The sequence below is a fragment of the Ranitomeya imitator genome, chromosome 5 (assembly GCF_032444005.1).
Source record: "Ranitomeya imitator isolate aRanImi1 chromosome 5, aRanImi1.pri, whole genome shotgun sequence".
Lineage (NCBI taxonomy): Eukaryota > Metazoa > Chordata > Amphibia > Anura > Dendrobatidae > Ranitomeya > Ranitomeya imitator.
Genome location: NC_091286.1, coordinates 82,985,306 through 83,009,228, shown reverse-complemented (window position 1 = coordinate 83,009,228; position 23,923 = coordinate 82,985,306). Strand labels below are relative to the sequence as shown.

Sequence of the window (23,923 nt, the reverse complement as noted above, 5' to 3'; positions counted from 1 at the left end):
GACATTTCCAGTTCACTACTGGTTTTATCTCTCACTAACCAAACTTTCGCCTCTCCATTCTGTCCTGAATGTGGCTGCCAGGCTCGTATTTCTGTCCCGCTGCTTCACCGATGCCTCCACCTAATGTCAGTCATTACACTGGTCGCCCATTCGGCACAGAGTAGTACAATATAAACTTCTCTCTACACATGCCCTCCGTTCTGTAACGGACCCAAGACTACCATCCTCCAGAACCTCGCACCTCTGTCTCCAACACTTCTCTCATGCTGCGCCAGTTTCCTGAAATGCACTAAGGCAATCCCACAGATACCTAGCCCTCAAGTTCTTAAGCGTAATTTAAGGACATCTCTTTATGCCTATCACCTCACTAACAACTGTTTGTTCCCACCTTCTAAATATTCAGAATCTGCTCCCTCCTATTCATCTGCCTCCACACCCTCCACGCACACGATAACCGCACTTATACATACTGGCTGCTTACTGGATCATGCAGCTTTATAGGAAAAGCTTTACTATAATGGCTGGACCTGAAGGAAGCACTTTACCTATTGTGTCCACCCCATCTCCTTGTAGATTGTAAGCATGTGAGTTTACTCCTGTAACTGTTCAACCATCTCACCTTGTATTGAATTTATTGTCGGTATATGTCGCTGCTTAATTGTAAAGTCTTGCAGCATATGTTGGCAGTATATAAATTAAATTATTATTTACTTCATAAATTTTGTATCTTAGTTGCAGGAATGTCATTTGCATTCATCTACAGACATGTTCAAATTTTGTTGGAACATTATTTCTACACGTCTTCTCTCTTTACCTCATCCCACTCTGTCCAGTAGCTGTATAGCGACAGTATCAAGCTTTTATCTAGCAGCTATTTTATGTACAGGTTCTCACACAGGACGGCTGATATATCAGCAGCTTTCAGCAATTCCTATCCTTTTTCGGACGCTTGTGTTTCCAATCTAATCTGTCACATTTTTAGTACTTGCACTGACAGACCTAAAGAAGTGACTGCATTATTTCTATCACCCCACGATGCCTTACAACTGTGCTCTGGCCTCGTTTAGCGTTAACCAGAGAAACAATCAAAGGATAAACATTATCAGATAACAATTTTACATTTCTATGGATAGTCTGCATATTCATCTTATTAAAAGACCAGATAAGTGAAGAATATACAAGAAGAATTGCATCCACTTCAGCCCATTACCGTGGATTCTCTTCTTATCCTCCTGTTTGGCTTTCCCAGAGCTTCAATAATTTCTAGTGCATACAGAAGCTTGTGTGCGCTTTTTATCCGAAGCAAGTCTTTCCAGCAAGGTCCGTCATTTCCCTTAAGATTTAAGACAATAAATTGTTATAAAAATAAATGAACCACAGCAGCTGCATGGGATATTGATAAGTAAGTCGTACGTGAGTGCAACGTATAATGTGTATAGGGAAGTGTCCCAACATTGGGGTCCTCTCACCTGCTCCTCAGACACATTCTGGAATGCCTGCAGCATATTCGGACAGGTAGGAAGTAACATCAGGAGCTCCCAGACCCGTCTGGATAGGTTTTCTGCGTGGAGATGCAGTTCTTCACACCTTGCACTCTACAATGAAGTGGATAACGTCAGTAGATACGAAAATGCATTGCGGTTTATCTTTCAGACCCAGAATATGAGATCTTTATAGAAATAGCTATAATAAGAGAAAGTGACTGATTTAAAGGGGGTCATCCTCCAACATTACCTATCCACAGGAAAAATGATGACTATAATCAGTAGTGAGCCCACAGCCGATACCTGCACTGATCACCAACACGGCGGTCCTCAGTCCCATATATAATTAGGGGGCGCAAGTGTGACCACCACGCCATTCACTTCTATAGGCTTATGGGAGCAGGAGTGCACTTGTGAGAAGAACAACGCTCCAATATATATTGAATGCAGGGGTTGGCCACACTTGTGCAAATATTGCTCCATTCACAGGAGGGACATTCTTTTTGCAATATGTGGTGATAATATAATCTGTTTTGCGACTTATATCTCCTACCAGAATCTTTCCAAATGAAATAATCGGAGGCTTAGTGGTCAGCACTGCAGGCTCGGATACCACACTAAGAATCCAACCATTATATCATATTGGTATATTAAAACCCACACGTGTAAATTCACACAAACACAAGTGTCTTACCTCAATGTCCAATAAATCCATCTCCCCAGAAGGAGGCTTGAAAGATGCTAGCATTTCCAACAAATCAAATAGCGTGGTGAGATGAGGTTCTTGTAGTAGGAGAAGCATGGGAATATTTTCCTTCTGGGGTGGGGGCAAACATGAAGCGGGGAGCTGCACACCTTCTCCTTTTCTTTCTCGTCGTGGCGCCCCCAAAGACACAAATACCATCTGATAAAGGCATAAGATAATTACTAGATTAAAAAAACATTGCAGTACATCTGGGAAAATTGTAGCTATACATCACAGACACACAACAGTGCTGAGGACTGGCAGCAATCCGCTCAGGAGAAATTCTGCTTGTAAATGCCACCAAATCCGTGGTAGACTAGCAAAAAAAAAAAAAAAAAAATCAGGTAATAGCTACTCCTCCCTGAACAACAATGGTTCCTTTGCCATTGCAGGACTACACCTCTTATAAGGACCTAAGAGTGTGCAGTGGTTAGCACTACTGCTTTGTAACATGAGCAAGGAGCTTGTATGTTCTGCCCGTGTTTGTGTGGGTCTCCAGAGTCCTCCAACACTCCAAAGACATACGGATAGGGAATTCAGATTGTGAGCTCCAATGGGGACAGTGATGATGAGGTCTCTATACATGTCAGTAAACAAGTTGTTCAGCAATGACAGACATTAACACTAGTAGACAACCACTTTTGAATGGCCCCATTGAGCAGAATAAAATAAAAGACACTTGCCGTATCTCAGACCAGTACCTCTGCTCCGCTCCAAGCGCTGTGTTCCCCAGCGATCTCATGACTGACTACGGATCGCTGCAGGATTCACAGTTCTAGCAGAGCGGATGAAGGCTGCAGCCCAATAGGATACATCATTATTGATGATAATGTTACAAGTTTGCTGGGGAAGACAACACTAAGGGTATGTGACAACCGTCAGGAACTGCTGTGGGTTTAACGCTGCGTATTTATGCAACGTCAAACCAGATGGGGCCTGCTATGATAGCATAGTGGATGGGATTTCAGGAAATCCCATGCCCACTGTGTGTCCACAGACACCTGCGGAGACCGACATGCGGCGCATCTCTCCAGACCGCAGCATATCAATTTCACATGCGGATATACCAGTGTTCAATAGAAGGCAGCGCTTTGTAAGCAACGAACATACGCTGCGTCCACAGTGCTGCTAGTTTCGGTTCACGGGCAACCAGCCTAAAAGGTGCAGCTGTGAGATAAGTAGAAGATATATTTTTTTTTAATGCTACACATGGCGGTCCCTCAAAAGGGCTTCTTCAGTATTGGACAACCCCTTTAACTATTGCAGATAAAGAAACGTCAGTAACAACATTAGGATATGAAGCATATGACTCTGCATGGACCTTTTAGAAAATTATTGCAGACATCAGCTGTGAAGAAAATGTGCAACTATAAGGCTATGTTCACACATTGCTTTTTCAGTGTTTTATGTGTTTTTGCAGTACCAGCAAAGTCTGAGATTTCAGAAAACTCATGCACACAGCTTGGTGTTTTGTCCTCAGTATTTTGTGCAATACCTTGGTTTTTGCCAAACGTGGCATGTCACTGTGTTTTTATAGCGTTTACCCATTGAAAGCAATGAGTAGTGCAAAAAACGCTGAAAAAAAGCAGGTATCAGTTTTTCCTGCGTTTTTAGTGCCAAAACCTGATGAAATAGAATCAGATGTTTTTTATGCACTAAATTTTAGCAGTATGCACAAAAGACATATGCGCACCAAAAACGTAGGAAAAAATGCAAAACTAAGCAAAACCTGCTTTGTTTGAAGCAAGTTTCTTACTGCCAAGAGAGCAGGTTTTGCTTGCTGAAAAAAAAAAAAAAACGGGGCCGTGGCCTAACTGCTGATGGAGTAGGTCACACAGAGTGGGAGCTCCGTGTCCAGGAATCCTAAAGCGGCTCTTATCTACCTCTCCGGCGCCCTTCTGCTCCTCCTCGATCTTGATTCCGGTCCCTGGTACGGTGGTGAGTGTATGGGGAAATCCAAAACGCGCTCCCGTGACCCCACCAGGAGAATTCCTGACTTCTTTGCGGCCTCCTCACAGCTACTGCCGGAGTCCAAGATGGCGCCGCCCTCCCCCAGATCTTCCCGCTCTTCACAACGCAACGCTCAGGCGTCGCAATCGAGCGCTGCAGCGTCGCATTCAAGCGGAGCAGCGTCGCATTTAGGCGGAGAGGCGTTGCATTCAAGTGGTACAGCGTCTGATTTGGCTGATGGCCCGGTGACTGCTTCTCTCCTCAAGGGTTTGCTGGGAGACCTTAGAACCTCCATCCAGGAAGATATACGCACTATGCTGGCTGAACTGAGAGGGGAGGTGGTTGAGCTGGGTAACCGCACTGACCGTTTGGAACGCAAAATGGCGGAGCTGGTCTCTTCTCATAATGAACTTTGGGACGCTCATGAGACCCTGCAAATCATGGCCACTAAAACCCATGCTAAAGCCTTGGACCTGGAAGATAGGTCCAGGAGAAACAACGTCAAACTGAGAGGCATTGAGGAATCTGTCCTGGCGGCGGATTTGAAGATATTTCTGCAGGATTTTATGGCCGCAGCTCTCCCGCAGTTGGCCCCAAAGGACATTATAATTGACCGTGTGCACAGGATCCCTAAACCGTCTGGCCTGGGGCCCTCCATCCCGAGAGATGTCCTGGCACGCATACACTTCTTCGAGATGAAGGAGGATTTTCTCCAGGCCCTAAGGAAGGGTCCAGCTCTTCCTGAAAGATTTGCAAGCATCTCCGTCTTTCCAGATCTCTCCCCGGGCACGTTGGCTCTACGGAGGGCCTTTGCCCCCTACACTACCATCCTCAGAGAGAAAGGCATCCTGTACCGCGCTGGGGGTTTCCTACCAAGCTCCTCATCCGTAAAGATGGATCAATCACCACCTGCCTGACTCCGTCACACGCAGCTACTGCTTTCACCAAATGGGGATTCTCAACTCCGGACTCTCCGACCGCCGTGACCCTTCCTAAGCGTGGAGCTGGTGGAGGTCTCAGGGCCCGCATCACACCGGACTGGGAGGTGGCCTGAGCCCACTGCAACTTTGGTTCCTGGCCATTTTCCCGCACGGATTCATTTGGTTTTCTTTTTTCTTTTTTTAAGCTGCGTTGGTTCCTCTCTCGAGAGTATCCGCAACATTTGTTTGCCCCATAGGTGAATTGTTTTCCTGATTCTCACCTCTTGGACTCAGGGTATCCCTGATGGACCTCGGTCCACTGGTTGACTTGTTGTATGTCTTGTTTGCTCCCCTTTTTCCCCTTCTCTCCTTCTGGTCCCCCCTTACTTACTTTTTTGCCACAAGTACTAGACTCTTTTACACAGGTTCAGGTGTCCTGAAGTTTGCAAAACTGTTTACATGTTCTCATTATGAGTATATCGCTGTATTCAATTAATGTTAATGGTCTCAATTCGCCGGGCAAGAGGTCTGTGGTATGGCGTCAGTTGGGTAAATCCCGTCACGACATTCTGTGTCTTCAGGAAACACACCTACTGGAATGTGATAATCTCAGAATGCAGTCAGGCTTATACCCGCATCAATTTTTTGCCAACGGCCCGTCAAAAAAGGCGGGAGTAGCCATTTTTTTCAGTAGGTCCAACGCCTTCCAGCTGGTTCGCTCCATAGCGGATCCGTTGGGTAGGTTTATTGTGGTCCTATGCCTCATTAATAACGCCCCCTATACCATCGCCTCGATCTACGCCCCCAATGTAGGGCAGCTTAGGTTCCTGGAGGGGGTCTTTGAAACTTTGCGTGATATCCAACATGGTCATAACCTGATTGCTGGTGATTTCAATGCTCCAATGTTTAGGGACTTGGACTGCTCTGCCTCTTCCCTGTCAAGATGCGAAGCAGGTCCTCTGACTAACTCTTTTAACCTGCATGATATCTGGAGATATTTGCATTGCGGCGAGAGAGACTACACGTTCCTGTCTCCCAGGCACGGTTCCTATAGCAGGATTGATTTTGTGCTGGTAAATGACGTGGCTCTCCCTCACTGCATTTCAGCAGATATAGGCAGTATCACATGGTCAGACCATGCCCCGGTGTCCCTTACACTGAGAGATCCCTTGGCTATTAGACCCCCCTTGCACTGGCGTCTCAACCCCCATCTCCTCGCTGACCATTCCAACTCTCGGTGTATTGAGGAGGCTTTGGGGGAATTTTTCACCTCCAATGATACTCCTGACATAGGCGACGACACCCTTTGGTTTGCCCACAAGGCGGTAATTAGGGGTCACTTTATTAAACTGGCGGCAAGGGCCAAAAGAAAGTATAATGCAGCTCTCCAGTCTTCCCTAGATGAATTAAGGCGCCTGGAGTCCGCGCACAAATTATCTCCTACCCCGGCGCTTCTCTCCGACCTCTCCAAAGCACGCATGCATGTTCGCAATTTGCTTCTCCATAAGGCTGAGAGGGCCCTGAGGAAAACTAGGGCTAAATTTTACACAATGGGCGATCGAGCGGGTGCTGTTCTGGCCAGACGTGTTAGGAAGAGAGAGGCTCAATCCAAGATTCCATTTTTGCTCAAGCCTGACGGCTCCCGGGTGTATAATCCGATTCATATCGCGGAGGAATTTGCATCTTATTACTCCTCGCTCTATGACCTCGGGTCTGACCTAGGGATTCCTCAGCCTTCGCGGGAGTCAATTTTGGCGTTCTTGGAGAAGGTTAATCTCCCCTCGGTCACCCAGGAACAGCTCTCCTTCCTAAACTCTCCCATTGTGGAGTCTGAACTCTCGCAGATTGTCAGAGAGGCCAACAAGGGTTCTTCCCCGGGGCCTGATGGTTTTTCTTTTCTCTACTATGCTCAGTTCTTCCCTGCCCTCTCCCCCTACCTCTTGCGCCTTTTTAATAATTGGCTGTCGACGGGCAGTATTAGGGCTGAGGGGTTGGAGGCATCCATAGCGACTCTCCCCAAACAAGGGAAACCCCCAACATCCCCGGGGAACTTTCGTCCGATAGCACTTTTAAATTGCGACGTTAAGATTTATGCAAGAATCTGGGCCAACAGACTGTTCTCGGTTCTCCCTGGTCTCATCCACCCCGACCAAGTTGGGTTTGTTCCTGGCAGACAGACCAGGGATGGCACCAGGCGCCTGATAGATCTTTTGGATGTGGTCGAGAGGGGGAGCCTTCCCAGTGTATTTCTCTCGCTTGATGCCGAAAAGGCGTTCGACAGGGTACACTGGAGTTACATTGAACTCACGCTGGAAAAATTTGGGCTCACCGGGCAAATTAGTAGAGCGGTTATGGCATTATACTCCAATCCCTGCGCGTCGGTTCGTTCGGCAGGATTTAGATCTCGGACATTTTCTATTCGGAATGGCACTCGTCAGGGCTGCCCCCTCTCGCCTATCATTTTTGCTCTGGTCATGGAGCCTTTGGCTTCCATGGTCAGACAGAGTGCGGATGTTGAGGGAATCCCGGTGGGGGGAACCGAACACAAAATTGGCCTCTATGCCGACGACGTGGTCCTGACTTGTGCCTCACCGTTAGCATCGCTGAACGCGATTACCTCTATTTTAACTGAGTTCTCGGCGGTTTCATATTATAAACTTAATCTGACCAAATCCACAATTTTCCCCCTTTTTCTCCCGGCCCCCCTTCAAATCCAAATTCAATCCCAATACGAGTTCATTTGGGCTCCCCTGGGCTTTACGTACTTAGGCATCAGGATAACTAGGCTGAATAATATAGTTCGTGTAAATTGTGAGGAAACTCTTGCGGAAGTCAGGAAGAGCATGGATCATCTGTCGGGTGCACTGCTCTCCTGGATGGCCCGCATACAAACGGCGAAAATGCTATTCCTACCCAAAATAATGTATCTCTTCCGATGCCTCCCCCTTTTTATCCCTTCGAAGTTTATTTCAGCTTTTCAATCTCTTATAGATCGGTTTATTTGGAATGGGAAACCTCACAGGATTAAGCGTCGGATTATGTCCCTACCGTATTCTATGGGTGGGTTGGGCGCGCCTGCAGTGCTTTCATACTATAGGGCGGCGATCCTCGAGCCCCTTAAAATATGGTGGGAGGGGAACTCATGTTTACCCTGGTTTCTGATTGAATCGCATTTTGCCCCCAAAAACTCGCTTAGATTGCTCTTGGAGTTTCAGCTGCTTAAGGTACCTCTAGTTGGCCCTTGTCTCCGTTCTATTAGGAATGCTTCTAAATTGTGGGCGCTACTCAGCACTTCCCATCTAATATTTATGTTTGACTATGTTTCTTTGCAGGCTTTGGAGTATGCTATCGGGCACATTTCTCTTTCCTCCTGGACGGACCGCGGGGTGCTCCGGGTGGCAGACCTTTTCGGCTCAAATGGCCTTCTGTCGTTTGAGGACCTCTCAGGGAGATTCTCTCTTACTGGGTCTGACTTCTATCAATACCTGCAGCTCCGTAGCTTTCTCAGGTCACGTCGGTCATTCGGAGTGCCCCCGCCTCTGACAGAGGACCCGGCTCATAGATATTTCAGACCGGCCACCATATTGCCCCATGGCATCTCCATAATCTATAAAGCTCTCATCTCCTATGGTTCTGCTGACAAGCTCCCTTTCATGACCGCCTGGGAGTCCTCGCTGGGTTTCGAGGCCTCCCTGGAGGACTGGCAATTTGCTATGGTGCACCCTTCCAGGTTCTCCACATGTCTTGGCCACTTGGAGCAGGTGAAAAAAATTCAACTGCATTGGTACTTTACCCCTGTCCGCCTGGCGAAGGTTTTCCCGTCTTCCTCCCCTCTGTGTTGGAAGAAGTGCGGCGCCTTGGGGTCCTCCTCTCATGTATGGTGGTCGTGCCCGCAGATCCGGGTTTTCTGGCGTGAGGTGGAGGCTTTGATTGTCGATCTGACACGTCTCCCCCTTGCGCTGAGTGGTCAACTAGCTGTCCTGGGTATTTCCCTCATGGGTCTCCCTTCCCCTCTCCGGCCCATAATTTCAAATATCCTAGTTGCCGCTAGACAATGTATAGCGAAACATTGGAAATCCTCGGGTCTTCCCTCCAGAGCCGAACTGATCGCCAGAATTGACTTACACTTCTGCTATGAGGTTATCATGGCACAGGATCTATCGAGGAGAACTAGGGTCCTCTCGTGGTGGGATCCCTGGGTGTCCTCGGCACATATATCTCAGTCTGCTCTTGCCCTCATTTAAATCGTTTGCTTCTCAAGTTTTGACACTGTATCTGTGTGTATTATACTGTTCATATTGTGGTCTTTAACTTGGGCGCTGGCCCTTTTTTCCCACATCCCCCTCCCCCCCCCCCCCCCCCCGTTTACCCTTGTCTCCCTCCCCCTCTGAAGTTTACTGATGTGTTGTTTAACATGCAAAATTTCAATAAATATCTATTGGTTAAAAAAAAAAAAAAAAAAAACGCATCAAAAATGCTACGTGTGAACATAGCCTAAAGCATGTGGAGCCGACTGTCAGATAGCTGGACTCTTCAGAGACAGAAGAGATGATTTATTACAGTGTCCGCTTTCCTGACTGCGGTCTAAACGACACACAAGACGTTTTTGCTAAGTTTTTATGCCAATTTTCAGCTGCTTTTTACAGTACCAGCAAAGCCTATGAGATTTCAGAAATTTCATGCACACACATTGGTTTTTTGTTTGATCAGTATTTTGTGATTTGCTGCGTTTTTTTTTACATAGAGCATGTGACCTCTTTCACTGTTTTTTTTGCTGTTTTTTCACCCACTGACTTGAATGGGTGTTGAAAAAAAAACCGCAGCAAAAACGCAGGTATCGTTATTTGCTGCTGAAAATCCAAGGACATTAGTCTGGACAAAGAGGGGAAAAAAAGCACCAAAAAACGCACCAAAAAAGCACCAAGTACGAGACAAAAAACGCACCAAAAACGCACCTAAACCTGCGTTTTTGATGCAGCTTCTTTCCTGCTAAGATGATCAGGTTTTGCTTCAGAAAAAAATAAGCAGCAAAAACGTCCTGTGTGAACTTACCCTAACACTGTGTATACAGTTTAGGAAACGAACACTACTCCTTCTGTCCTAGTTAGGATGATGTGACTTTTGTGTGCAGAGAGATGTGCTGTTTGTTCTTAGGCCGAAGGCATGCATTTTTTTTCCTGTTCACATTTTCCCCCGAAAATATAAATATATATCTATATATCTCTATCTCTATCTATATATCTATCTATATCTATATATCTATCCAGATCTATTGTGTATAGAAGATGTGAATAACCAAAAGGGAACATTTTTCTAGGGCTATTAGGGAAGGGATGCCTTGAATTACGGTAGTTTAGGAAACACGGAATCACAATGGTGAATAATTAAAATGGCACCAGTAGAAATCCTCTTCTCGAAAGTACCTGCATATCCTTAAATCCCAGCTCATGAAGAGTCTTCTCATCATAATCCGTTGTTAGTTCATGGCCTGATGAAATCATGCGAACTGGACCCATTAGGCCGCCTATTTTATGGAGGGGGAAAAACAAACTTTATTTTTAAACACAAAGACCATAACCAATGAAAATCCAAACATGACTTGCACTCAACATGTCAAATTATTAGTGATGAGTGAGTATACTCGTTGCTCGGGTTTTCCACGAGTACGCTCGGGTGACCTCCTTAGCAACCAGACAACCCCCACATGTATTTCAGCCTGGCTAGTAGCCGTAAATCATTCAGCTGCCGTGATGAAAGCTAAATTTCCGAGCAGTCATAATACTCGGAGGTCACCCGAGCAACGAGTACACTCGCTCATCACTACAAATTGTGCATATACTAGTAAATGAGAAAGAACAGACATTTGGTAATTTTGTATATATTTTGCTTGAAAAAATATATATTTTTTTTACGTTTCGGAAAAGAAAACAATGAACACCAAAAATAGGGATTTTTGTGTGTACTCACCGTAAAATCCTTTTCTCCGAGCCACTCATTGGGGGACACAGGACCATGGGTTATGCTGCTGTCACTAGGAGGCTGACACTAAGCTGAGACAAAAAAGGGTCCTCCCCTGCAGTATACACCCTCATGCTGGCTTCCAGAGACCCAGTTAAGTGCAAAAGCAGTAGGATAATGAGAACAATATATTAAAAAAAAAAAAACATTGGAACATAACATGTCAAACAACAGTCAAAGACTAAAAAAGATAACAAGCCGTAAGGCTATCAGGGTGGGTGCTGTGTCCCCCAATGAGTGGCTCGGAGAAAAGGATTTTACGGTGAGTACACACAAAAATCCCTATTTCTCCTTCGCCTCATTGGGGGACACAGGACCATGGGACGTCCCAAAGCAGTCCCTGGGAGGGAAACAATACAACCAAGTAACTCCGTGTACCATCAGACTACAAATGCGCAACGGCCGCCTGCAGGATACACCTGCCAAGGGCCGCGTCCGCAGAGGATTGGGTGTGAACATTGTAATGCTTTGTGAAGGTATGCAGGCTGGACCACGTTGCGGCCTTGCAAACCTGCTCCGCTGATGCCTGGTGCCGGATGGCCCAGGAAGCACCCATCGACCGAGTGGAGTGAGCTCTAATCCCCGCCGGGATAGGACTGCCCCTGACCCGATAGGATTCCTGGATAGCAGATCGGATCCATCTGGCTATAGTGGATTTTGACGCAGCCAAACCCTTTCTGTGACCCTCCGGGAGCACGAAAAGGGCGTCCGATTTTCTGAAGTGAGCCGTTCTGGAAATGTACCTCCTGAGGGCCCTTACCACGTCCAGAGTATGGAGAGCCTTCTCGACCCTATGTTTGGGCTGCGGACAAAAGGAGGGAAGAATGATGTCCTCGTTAAGGTGGAAAGAAGAGACCACCTTGGGAAGAAACGCGGGAGAAGGACGTAGGACTACCTTGTCCTGATGAAAGGCAAGGAAAGGTGCCCGGCAGGATAGAGCGGCGAGCTCTGAAACCCTTCTGATGGACGTCACCGCTACCAGGAAGGCGACCTTCCAAGAGAGGACAGAGAGCGGAACCTCTTGAAGGGGTTCGAACGGAGGTTCCTGGAGAACCCCCAGGACCAAGTTGAGATCCCAGGTCTCCAACGGCATCCTGTAGGGAGGAACAACATGGGAGACTCCCTGAATGAAAGTCTTGACCTGAAGGTTGGTGGCGATCCTACGCTGGAACAGCACGGATAAGGCTGAGATCTGGCCTTTAAGAGAGCTCAGGGCCAAACCAGAATCCAGACCAGACTGAAGGAAATTCAGGATACAAGGGATGGAGAACCTGAGCGGAGGGTGCCCTCGGAGCCTGCACCAAGAGAAGAAGGTCTTCCAGACACGGTGGTAGATAGAGGCAGAAGACGCCTTGCGAGCACTTAGCATGGTGGGAATGACCTGCTGAGAGAAACCAGCGCGAGCTAGAATCCAGGTTTCAACAGCCACGCCGTTAAACGTAGGGCCCCTGAGCTCTGATGGTAGATCGGTCCTTGGCGAAGTAGGTCTGGGCGGTCTGGCAACCGCAAGGGGACGTCGGCTACGAGCTGGACGAGTTCCGCGTACCACGCGCGACGAGGCCAGTCTGGGGCGACCAGAATGACCGGAACTCCCTCCATCCTGATCTTTCGGATGACCTTCGGCAGTAAGGGAAGGGGAGGGAACACGTATGGGAGCTGAAAATGATGCCACGGAGAGATCAGCGCGTCCACTCCTATGGCCTGGGGATCCCGAGATCGAGCAATGAAGTTGTGGACTTTGGCGTTCCATCTGAACGCCATCAGATCCACGTCCGGGGTCCCCCAGCGAAGACAGATCTGGTGAAAAGCCTCTGGGTGAAGTTCCCACTCCCCCGAGGCAAGGCCCTGGCGGCTCAGGAAGTCCGCCGCCCAGTTCTCGACTCCCGGAATGTGCACCGCCGAGATGATGGAGTGGTTGGTCTCGGCCCAACGAAGGATGTGAGAGACTTCCCTCATCGCCGCCCTGCTGCGGGTACCCCCCTGGTGGTTGATGTAAGCCACCGCCGTGACGTTGTCCGATTGGACTCTTATAGGGTGACCCGCGAGCAGAGCGTGGAAGTGACTCAGAGCAAGTCTGATAGCACGAATCTCCAGAATGTTGATGGGGAGACTGGATTCCCGAACAGTCCAACGGCCCTGGGCCGAGTGGTGAAGAAACACCGCCCCCCAGCCAAGAAGACTGGCGTCAGTGGTCACCACTAACCAGCGGATCGGAAGGAAGGACTTCCCCTGGAGAAGAGATGGTCCCAGGGTCCACCAAATGAGAGAATGTCTGACCCTTGGGGACAGAGGACAAGGGAGGTCGAGAGAAAAGAGACTCCTGTCCCAGTTGTCCAGCAGAGCCTGTTGCAAGGGGCGGAGATGGAGTTGAGCAAAGGGAACGGCTTCGATTGCCGCAACCATCTTCCCCAGGATCTTCATGGCGAACCGAATGGTTCGCGGGCGAGAATGGCAGAGTGAACGGACTCCCTGTTGGAGCGCTTGGACCTTGGACCGAGGAAGCAAAACCAGCCCCCTTGAGGTGTCCAGGATCATACCCAGAAAGGAGATCCGACGGGAAGGAACGGGAGATGACTTGTCCAAGTTGATCAGCCAGCCCAGGCGCGAAAGAGAATCCAGGGTAATGTGGACGCTTGACTCGCAGGCCTGAAAAGACGGGCCCTTTATGAGGAGATCGTCTAAGTAAGGTAGCACGACGACTCCTCGAGAGTGAAGAATGGCCATGACAGCCGCCATGACCTTGGTGAACACCCTGGGCGCCGTGGCGAGACCGAAGGGTAAGGCCGTGAACTGGAAGTGGTCCTCCCGAATGGCAAAGCGGAGGAACCTCTGATGAGGCGGGAAAATCGGGATGTGAAGATAGGCATCCTTGATGTCTATCGAGGCCAAGAATTCCCCTCTTTCCATGGAAGAGATGACTGATCTGAGCGATTCCATCCTGAAGTGCCGGACTCTCACGCACTTGTTCAGGAGCTTCAGATCCAAAATGGGACGCACTGTCCCGTCCTTCTTTGGCACGACGAAGAGGTTTGAGTAGAAGCCTCTGAACCTCTCGTGTTCCGGGACCGGCACGATGACCCCGCTCTGGCGGAGGCAGTGGATGGCGCAAAGGAGGGCGCGAGACTGAGCTCCCGAACTGGGAAGACGAGAGGGGAAGAACCGGGTTGGAGGGGGGGAGGAGAACTCTATCTTGTAGCCAGATGATACCAGATCCCTGACCCACTCGTCGTGAACGACGGAGAGCCAGGCTTGCTGAAAAAGGAGTAGACGACCGCCTACTCTGCTGGTATCGACTGGCGCCGTTCCCGAGTCATTGTGAAGGGAATCTGGGGGGTCTCGAACCTCTGCTTCGGGGCTGCCTCGGTTTCCCGCGCCAGGAAGGATTAGGTCTGAAGGATGGACGAGCGTCTCTGTCTGCGCGGGCGGAACGGTCCGATCTGGGAAGGCCGGAGGGATTGGACCAGGCAGAGCTGGTACGAAAGGGCCGAAAACGAAAATAAGGCTGGCGCTGGAAAGCCGCCTTGGGCCTCTGTTGGGGAAGAAACTTGCTCTTTCCCCCTGTGGCGTCGGAAATAAGCTGGTCAAGCTTTTCGCCGAAAAGACGCCCGCTTTGAAAAGGGAGAGAAATCAGGGATTTCTTAGAGGAAGAATCTGCGCGCCAATCTCTGAGCCAAAGGGCCCTTCGAATAGCGATGGCGTTGGAAGCCGCCGAAGCTGCGCAATTCGCCGCGTCGAGAGATGCGAACATAACATAATCACTGGCCATGGCTAGCTGCTTAGCCAGGTCCGCCATTTCAGAGGGGAGATCCTGCTCATTAATGGATTTCGCTAGGGCATCCGCCCAGGAAACCATAGCCTTGGACACCCAAGCCGCGGCGAAGGAGGGAGACAGGGACGAGCCAGAGGCTTCGTACACAGAGCGAGCTAGAGAGTCTATCTGGCGTTCGGTGGGGCTCTTAATTGAAGCGCCCTCCGGAACTGAGAGAAGAGTCTTAGAGGCCAGGCGCGAGACCGGCGGATCTACAGTAGGGGGATCCGTCCAGTCTTTCACGAGATCAGCTGAGAAGGGATACTTGGAAACCAAGTCCTTCTTACCCGTGAAGCGCTTGTCTGGGCGCTCCCTGTGACGCCTGACTATATCCAGGAAGGCTGGATGAGAGGCAAAAGATTTGTGAGAACGCTAGGTTCTGGAAAAGGAGACCGCGTGTTCCGGTGCGGAATTAGAATCGTCATCCACCTTCAGTGCGTGATTGACTGCTACAATGAGGGAGTCAACCGTGGCTCTGAACTCCGGAGCCTCCGGGTCCAAAGATATCTCGGACTCATGTTCAGAGTCTTTAACACTGCGAGCCCCCAAAGAGGGAGAACGAGAGGTGGAGCTGCCAGAGTCTGAATGGCGGGGTGAACGCTCAGGAGAGGTAGTACGGGTCCGTTTTCTGGACGACCGTGCCTCCTTAAGAGGAGAGCGGCCCCTGCTGGCCGACGATTCCCCTGCTATGGAGGGATCTCTTAAAACCTGTAACGGATTGCCTCGTTCCCCGGGAGGATTTTGAATGGATTTGATGGCGTTAGCTAAAAAATCCACGGACTGTGAAAGCGAGGCGACCCACGGGGGGGGGGGGGGGGCTAGGTACACCAGGGTCGGTGGCGGTGGAGGGCTCCTGGGCACATGGGGCATCGCAGGCAGGGCAGAGGGGAGAGCTTTGGGGCCTGGGTAGTGGGGCCTGGCAGGTGGTACACGCAGAAAAAAAGGTTGTATGCACCTTAGAGGATTTTTTAGACCTTGACTGCGACATGATTCTAATGCAGAAAAAATTACAGGGTCTATATAGTGTAACCAAGTCTGAGAGGGCGGCGCTGCAGAGGGGAGCTAAGGAAGTCTCCTTACCCCGGTCCTGTGTCCCGCTATCCAGGAGAGACGAACTGCTGAGAATTTCTCTCTGAGAAGAGGAAGCCGGCTGCACGTGGCCACTGACACACCGGAGATGCGACAGGCAGGAGCTGCGGCGCTGAGGAGAGTGACCAAGATGGCCGCCGAGATCAGGGGAGAGATCTCGGCGGCTGCGAGAAGCGCCAGGAGCGGGGGGCGGCGCCGCTGTGACGCGTCGGAGTGGGCGGAGCTTAACGGCGGCGACCAGCAGCTAGGCCGAAGCCGGGGACTAAATTTGCGGCCTCGGCCCGGCGCGCGGTCGCAAGCGCCGGAAAAAGACGGGGACACCGCCCAATGACGGAAACAGCCTGCAGATGGTGTCCCAGGGATGAGGAGCCCTCCTGACCGCTGGCGACCCCCCTCCCCCCCCACAATCCCCCCACCTGGCACTTACCCTGATATGGAGGGGGGTGCCATGCAATAGAAACGGTGCAGGGGTTGGGAAGCCTCTATCCACCGGCCCCAGATGGGGGGTGGAGAGGAACCGTCCACCACCTGAGTCACAAGTCACATTGGTGATGCAGTGTGGTCTGCACGGACGCCACGGGGATAAAGCCACTGTACAGCCGAGGGTAGGACCTGGTGGACAGGGCAGGGCAGAAGGCCTGGCTGCAGAGGAGGATACTGGAGGTAAGAACACCAGTGCTCGTCTGTATAACAAAAGGGGAGATCGGGGCCCATTAGGGGAGAAACCGTCGCCCAAAAAAGGACAGCTCAGGCAGTGGCTCCCACGTCGCAGGAGAGGATATGGTGAGGTGAAACTCCCGTGCTCGCCTGTTGTTGATTCGGGGGAGATCGGACCTTAGAAGAATCCGTCGCCCCCTTCGTCCGGAATAGATAAAAGAAAAAAGAAAAAGAAAAAAGAGAAAAAAACCCCATAGGGGTTAAAAATCAGTGTGCCTCCTACGGACACTAAGCTTAAACTGGGTCTCTGGAAGCCAGCATGAGGGTGTATACTGCAGGGGAGGAGCTAACCCTTTTTTGTCTCAGCTTAGTGTCAGCCTCCTAGTGACAGCAGCATAACCCATGGTCCTGTGTCCCCCAATGAGGCGAAGGAGAAAGTAGCCATAAAAACCCCAGTGTGAGTCATTGGGGTAGGTGAGGACATGGATCTAAAACCTTACCATGACTTGTGAAATGAATGAAAGCCAAGATGTCAGTGTGAACACAGCCCAATTCAAAGGTGAAACCAATCTGGCAGCGAGTGTCCAGTGTCTAAAATGTAACAATGACCAAACTGACTGCTGTCCCAACATATGATTAATTGTTATTGCCAATTATGGGATTTGAATTGACAATGCACTTAAAATTTTCCATGATTTCCCTGGAAACAGACTGCTGGATGGTTTCACAGACTTAGGCCAGAGACACATTAGCGTATGATACGGGATGCAATATGGTAGTGACAATATGGTAGGCTCCTGCTCTGCTACGAGTGTGAGCCGAGTGTCAGTGCTCCGCTACAAGATCGTGTATTGGAAAATGGGGGGAAAGCCAACTGCAGAGAAATTGCAAAAAAGTGCAATTCCACAACTGTGATTATTCTTGTTTTTTTTTTTTATCATGTTCACCAAACGCTAAAACTGTCCTGCCATTATGATTCTCCAGGTCAATAAGAGTTTGTAGACACCAAACATTTATAGGTTGTTTTATTTTTTATTTTATTTAAGTGGTGAAGAAAAACACCAAAGTTTATTTAAAAAAATAAAAATTTGCTTCTTTTTCCCCGATACCTGTAGCGTCTCCATTTTTCGTGATCTCGGGTTGGGTGAGGGCTTATTTTTTGCATGCTGAGTTGATGTTTTTATAGATAACATTTTGGTGCAGATACGATCTTTTGATCACCCGTTATTGCATTGTAATGCAATGTTGCAGTGACCAAAAAAAGAATTCTGGCGTTTTGACTTTTTCACTATGCCGTTTACAGATCGGATTAATTCTTTTTATATCTTGATAGATCGAGCGATTCTGAATGCAGTGGTATCAAATGAGTTATTTTTTTGTTTTATTTTGAATGGGGCAAATGGGGTTCATTTGACCTTGTAATATATAATCATCGCTGTCCCCGATGGGGCTCACAATCTTTGGAATGTGTGAGGAAACCGGAGTACCCGGAGGAAACCCACGCAAACACGGAGAGAACATACAAACTCTTTGCAGATGTTGTCCTGAGTGGGATTAGAACCCAGGACTCCAGCACTTGCTTCAATAGTCTCCATGGGGGACTAGAAGCTGCGATCATCCGATTACTTGTGCTACACAGAGGAGGGCTGAGGTCCTGCTCTAAGTAGCAGAAATGCTCACTTGCTATGAGTACCGGCGGCAGCACTCAGCAATCCAGCAATGACAACCACCCCTGGTTGTCATGCCAACCCATCAGTGATCTGCGGTCATGTGACACGGGCGCCGATGGGCGGGATTACCAACACGCTTCCGGCGCGGTCACATTAAATGCTGCTGACAGATTGACAGCGGCATTTAACAGGTTAACAGCTGCGGGTGGCTCGCAATTCCACTCACGGTTGTTAGAGGCACATGTCAGCTGATCAAATCGGCTGACATGCAGGGAAAGATGTGAGCTCAGCGTCAGAGTCCACACATCAAAGGGAGAGACGCAAGATGCGCCTACATGTACGACGCATGTCATGAAGGGGTTAACAGGATATAGTTTATTCTTTACTGTGTGACAAAGTCTTTCTTCTATTGGAATATTCCAATTTTCCTTCTGAGCACAGTAACAAATGGGAGTACGAGTTCCTTTATATGGACATGTAGGTCATAGAAAGTTGAATAAAATTATACCTTGACATCAGTGATCTGATGCTTCACTCCAGAGAAATACACATTTTTCTTAATATGTAAATGAGCTTTCAAGATCTATGGGCCGGACATAGATCTCCCTGAGAATCTGCCTCCAGAGCTTATTTACATGAATGACTCTGGTAACGCCTTCTTTCATATTAAAAAGAAAAAACACCTCTGGAGGCAGATTCTTAAGAACTCATTTACATATTAAAAAAAAGAGTTTACTTTAGAATAAGACATCAGATCTCAAGGTATAATTTATTCAGCTTGCTATGACCTGTGTGTCTATATAGACGGCTGACAGATTCCCTTTAAATGAAGGCTACACGGTTTAAAATTTGTGCACAAAATTCTCAAGTGAATTGAAACATGTGCGATTGTACTAGGTTACTCTGGGACCATCACTTTTCTACTTGGACACTGTACTTCTATCGAGTCCAACCAAGTCTGGAATTTGAGAACAAATGCACGCAATAATGGAGTGGCCTGATAAACAGGGTATAACAAAGCCACCACATCATACCAAAAGCTAGTAAAGTTTGTTCTTGTGATGAGGATTTTATTTAAATAGAGAAAGTAGTCCATATATAAGTACAGGTCAGACACAGAACAGTCCATATATACCCAAATGATGGTTTTAGGCTATGTGCACATGTAGGGAATGGGGTGCAGAATTTTCTGCACAAAATCCGCATCTCCTGGCAGAATCCACAGCTGCGGATTTGCTGCGGTTTTTATGCGGATTTGCCTCCTAATTGGTGCGGATTTGCTGCATTTTTTACTTCTGCTGATTACTATAATGGAAGGGTACAGAAATGGTGCAGAAACGCTGCAGATCCGCACTAAAGAAGAGACATGCACTTCTTTTAAATCCGCAGCATTTCCGCACAGTTTTTTTTTTACCCATTGATTTACATTGTACTGTAAATCACAGTGCGGATCTGCAGTATTTCTGCGCGGAAAAATCCGCTGCGGATCCGCACTAAATCTGCATCGTGTGCACATAGCCTTAGACAGAAAACACTGGCTACTGTCAAATGTCATCTGCCTCCAGAAGCAGAGATGACAACATTACATGAAGTGGGGACGGGTCTTTGCCTCTCTGTAGAACTGCATGTAGGTATAATAGAATGGAGGGCTTCAGTTTTTGGGACAGAAAAGCAACTGAACAATGGCAAATAACGTGCATGTTGGGAAGTGAGGGTAAGGAAGTTTTAGAGTAACAGAATGATAGTCGGGCAGTTCCACGAATATCCGCCTGGTTTATTCACCTAGTGAAATTTTAACTTCTGTTGCAGGATGAACTATAGATTATATAGCACTGTGTACTTACCATTGCTAATTTTGCCTTTCTACCCAGCCAATTATTCTCTTTTCCATTAGGTCTATGGCATCACATGACTAAAAACTGACTATCTGAATCCTTCTAAGCTCTATGTCAGGGGTCTAGAACACTGGTTCTGCGGGCTCCATTGTGCAGCCCGTGTTCCTGAGACTACTGCATACAGAGAGTGAGGTGACTGATGACACCAGCGCTTGTTTTCAACTGAATGTGCGTCCGAGGACACAGTCAATTGAACTGTATGGCAGTGCAGAAACCAGCCCTCTGCACCACAATACCTATTCTGGCCAAAAGCCAGTGTAGCAACAGATGGTACTGCCAGGGGGAAGAGGATGCCATTTGCTGATGGAGCGAGGTAAGGTGAGAATGAGTGTACAGGTGTGTAAAAAACAGCATATTGGGGGCCCTTACTGAATGATGGGGACATTACTGCACGATGGGGACATTACTGCACAATGGGGACATTATTGCACAATGGGGACCAGGATGGGGACATTACTGCACGATGGGGACCAGGATGGGACATTAGTGCACGATGTGGACCAGGATGGGGACATTAGTGCATGATGGGGACCAGGATGGGGACATTAGTGCACGATGGGGACATTACTGCACGATGGGGACCAGGATGGGGACATTACTGCAAGATGGGGACCAGAATGGGAGACATTAGTGCAAGAAGGGGACCAGGATGGGGAACATTACTGCAAGATGGGAACCAAAATGGGGGACATTACTGCAAAATGGGACTAAGACAAAAATTCGCCAAGCATTTGTCTACTGACTCAAGTCAAATAAATTTTTGATATATGCAACTTGAAACTATACGAGTGCAGTGATTACTTTGACTCCGGGACTAAGATGGGAACCGCTAGTACAAGAAGGGGACCAGGATGGAGATGTTACTACAAGATGGAACTAGGACAAAAAACATTACAGGATGGGGACATTGCTGAAAAATGGAGATAATAGGATGCCCTGCCAGAGGAGCTTTGCCCAAGCGGAGACAGACTTCGCTGCCCATGTGGAAGCAAAGACGGGAAAGAGGGATGTACCAACAGCCTCAAAGGCTGATTTGGCTAGGGCTTGTCTGGCTTTCAGTGGAGTTCTTGAGAGAGGAGCCATGAGGCAGGGAAAGAACCATCTTTGCGGACAGGCGAAAGACCAGGGGGATCCACAGTCGGAGACTGTCCACTTGTTCATAAGGTCCGGGATAAAAGGATATCCAATTTCTTTCTACCCGGGGGAGAGCTTTTCCAGGTGCTCCCAAGTGCTGTGTAAAGATTTTATCAAACTCCTCTTGGTTAGAAAACGTCTGAGAAGGGAGTTTTGCCTTTTTGAATGAGACTGTTGTCCTGGGTGGGGTGCGTTCTGCTGTCGACCAAATCCTGAAGCTTGGAAGTCTGGTCCGTGTCGGCGTCAGAATCTGACTCGGACCCCAGGGCCAACTCGGAATACCTAGGGCATTCTGGAGATGGAAGGGGAAGGGGAGCTGGACGAGGAGCTAGAGTTAGCCCACTTCTTGGATCTTATCCTTGATCTGCCCTTCTGAGAGTGGTGGTAGGATGTCTGCGAATCATCATGAGAAACGTTCAGAGCACTGGAGGTGGCAGTTAGGTAAACGTAGGTAAACGTTAGGTAGAACGTTAGGTAAACGTTCTAGGGCCTACACCAGGGACTGCGATTCCTTGGTTAGGTCAGATACTGGTTGAGAAATAGCAACAGCCCACTCCGTGGGAGGGGGAGTGCTCTCGTCCAGGGCGGCGGGGGGTTACTGTGATGTCAGCATGGTGGAAGGGCTGCAAGCTTGGCAGAAGGCAGAGGCCTTCTTTTTGGAGAGGGCGCAGGCATAGTGAATGATATAGGTGGGAGTGAAGCTCCCTAGGTCTGGGCATGTGAGGGGCCGGGGATACTGCAGAGGAGTGCTACGCCTATCAAACATACAGTTCAATTTATGTGTGATATGTGTGACGTAATCCGCAGAGCGCAGAAACACTTCCTATTCACTTTTTAGCTCACAGACAAGCTGCAGCAACATGGATGACATTACACAGCAGAGCCGAGCAGTCTTGGTCAGAATCAAACTCTGATGTGAGGTAAAACACTTGTTAGGAAATCCTGCAGGATGTGTTTGTGTTTTCCCTTCTCCTCCCCCTCTGCAATAGGGTACCGTCACACTGAAACGACGCTGCAGCGATACGACAACGAAAAAAAGTGATTTTCCGCCGGAGAAAAAGTTCAGAGGAACGGTTTTTTTTGTCCTGTGAAAAAAACACACAGCGACGGTTTCAGCGATAAACAGATGGAACTTGAGGAGAAATGAGCGGATCCGGCTACATATTCTGGTATTTTTACACTGAGCATGCCCCGTAGCTTCATTTTCCATTCTGGTCTCTCTCTCTTTGAACAGGAAGTTCAAACTCTATCCCCGGGATTAAAAAAAAAAAAAAAAAACGGATCGGTCGCATCAGTTTTTCACAATTTGTAACAGATCTGTTTTTTTTTAAAAATTTGCCGGATCCTGCCTGACGGCAAAAACCTGATGTATGAAAGTAGCCTAAACCATCCAAAACATGCAGGCTTTCGTTTACAGCAAAACTTCATGTGCCAATATAAAAAAACAAAAAATGCTTACCAGGAAAATCTCCTTTACGGCTACTCTGCCCAAATTCCTGAAGTTGGGGCTGTTGGTTCATCTGATCTTTCTGCAAGTTTTCGTACCAGTGGGTTACTTCTGCCCGCAAGTCAGCTACTTGATCACTTGGATACATTTCTATAGTCATCTAAAATACAAAAAAAAAAGTCCTGTTCAGCTAAGTGATGGGTAAGGGCACATTGGCTGATTATTGGGAACGAGCCCTCCTATCATTTTGCGATAATCATGCAGCATAACCTGGCAACTTATCTGTCTAGTGAGAAAAATGCTGGTTCCTTGGGTGAAAAGATTAAACTTGCTTAAAAATAATTGTTCCAACCGCACATTGTCCAGAGCAAGCAGCACATGTGCCGATGAGAACAAAGATATTCTCTTATCGATCGCTCTGTGCACATGGTGGTGCAGTTGGAAGGCTAAGTTCACACTGGGCGTTTTTGTTGCGGTTTTGCTGCTGCTTTTTTTATGTTAACTTTCAGCTGCCTTTTACAGTACCAGCAAAGCCTATGAGATTTCAGAAATCTCATGCACACACATTGTTTTTTTTTTTTGTGTCATCAGGATTTTGTGCTTTGCTGCTTGTGTTGGACAGAGCATGTCACTTCTTTCAGTGTTTATCACCCATTGGCTTGAATGGGTGTTGAAAAAAAACGCAGGTACCTTTATTTGCAGCGTTTTTACTGCAGTATGTCAATGGACATTAGCATGGACAAAGAGGCACAAAAAAACACAGCAAAAAAGCACCTAAACCTGCGTTTTTGCCGCAGCTTCTTTCCTGCCAAGAAGATCAGATTTTGCTGAAGAAAAACAAAACAGCAAAAACGCCCAGTGTGAACTTACCCTTAAGGTACCGTCACATTTAGCGACGCTGCAGCGATCTAGACAACGATCCCGATCGCTGCAGCGTCGCTGTGTGGTCGCTGGAGAGCTGTCACACAGGCAGGTCTCCAGCGACCAACTATGCGAAGTCCCCTGGTAACCAGGGTAAACATCGGGTTACTAAGCGCAGGGCCGCGCTTAGTAACCCGATGTTTACCCTTGTTACCAGCGTAAACGTAAAAAAACCAAACACTACA

At 48.3% G+C, this 23,923-nt stretch overlaps 1 protein-coding gene across 2 annotated transcripts in view; it reads right to left on the bottom strand.

The window, feature by feature from the left end:
* The window catches only part of USP34 (ubiquitin specific peptidase 34), a 282,270-nt gene that overhangs the window by 137,839 nt on the left and 120,508 nt on the right, over positions 1 to 23,923 (bottom strand). For both annotated transcript variants that reach the window (XM_069768887.1, XM_069768888.1), the window contains 5 exons: positions 22,830 to 22,977; positions 10,523 to 10,623; positions 2,179 to 2,388; positions 1,470 to 1,595; positions 1,211 to 1,333 (listed from right to left, as the gene is read on the bottom strand). In XM_069768887.1, the coding sequence (XP_069624988.1) occupies positions 1,211 to 1,333; positions 1,470 to 1,595; positions 2,179 to 2,388; positions 10,523 to 10,623; positions 22,830 to 22,977 (708 nt within the window). The remainder of the gene's footprint in view (positions 1 to 1,210; positions 1,334 to 1,469; positions 1,596 to 2,178; positions 2,389 to 10,522; positions 10,624 to 22,829; positions 22,978 to 23,923) is intronic.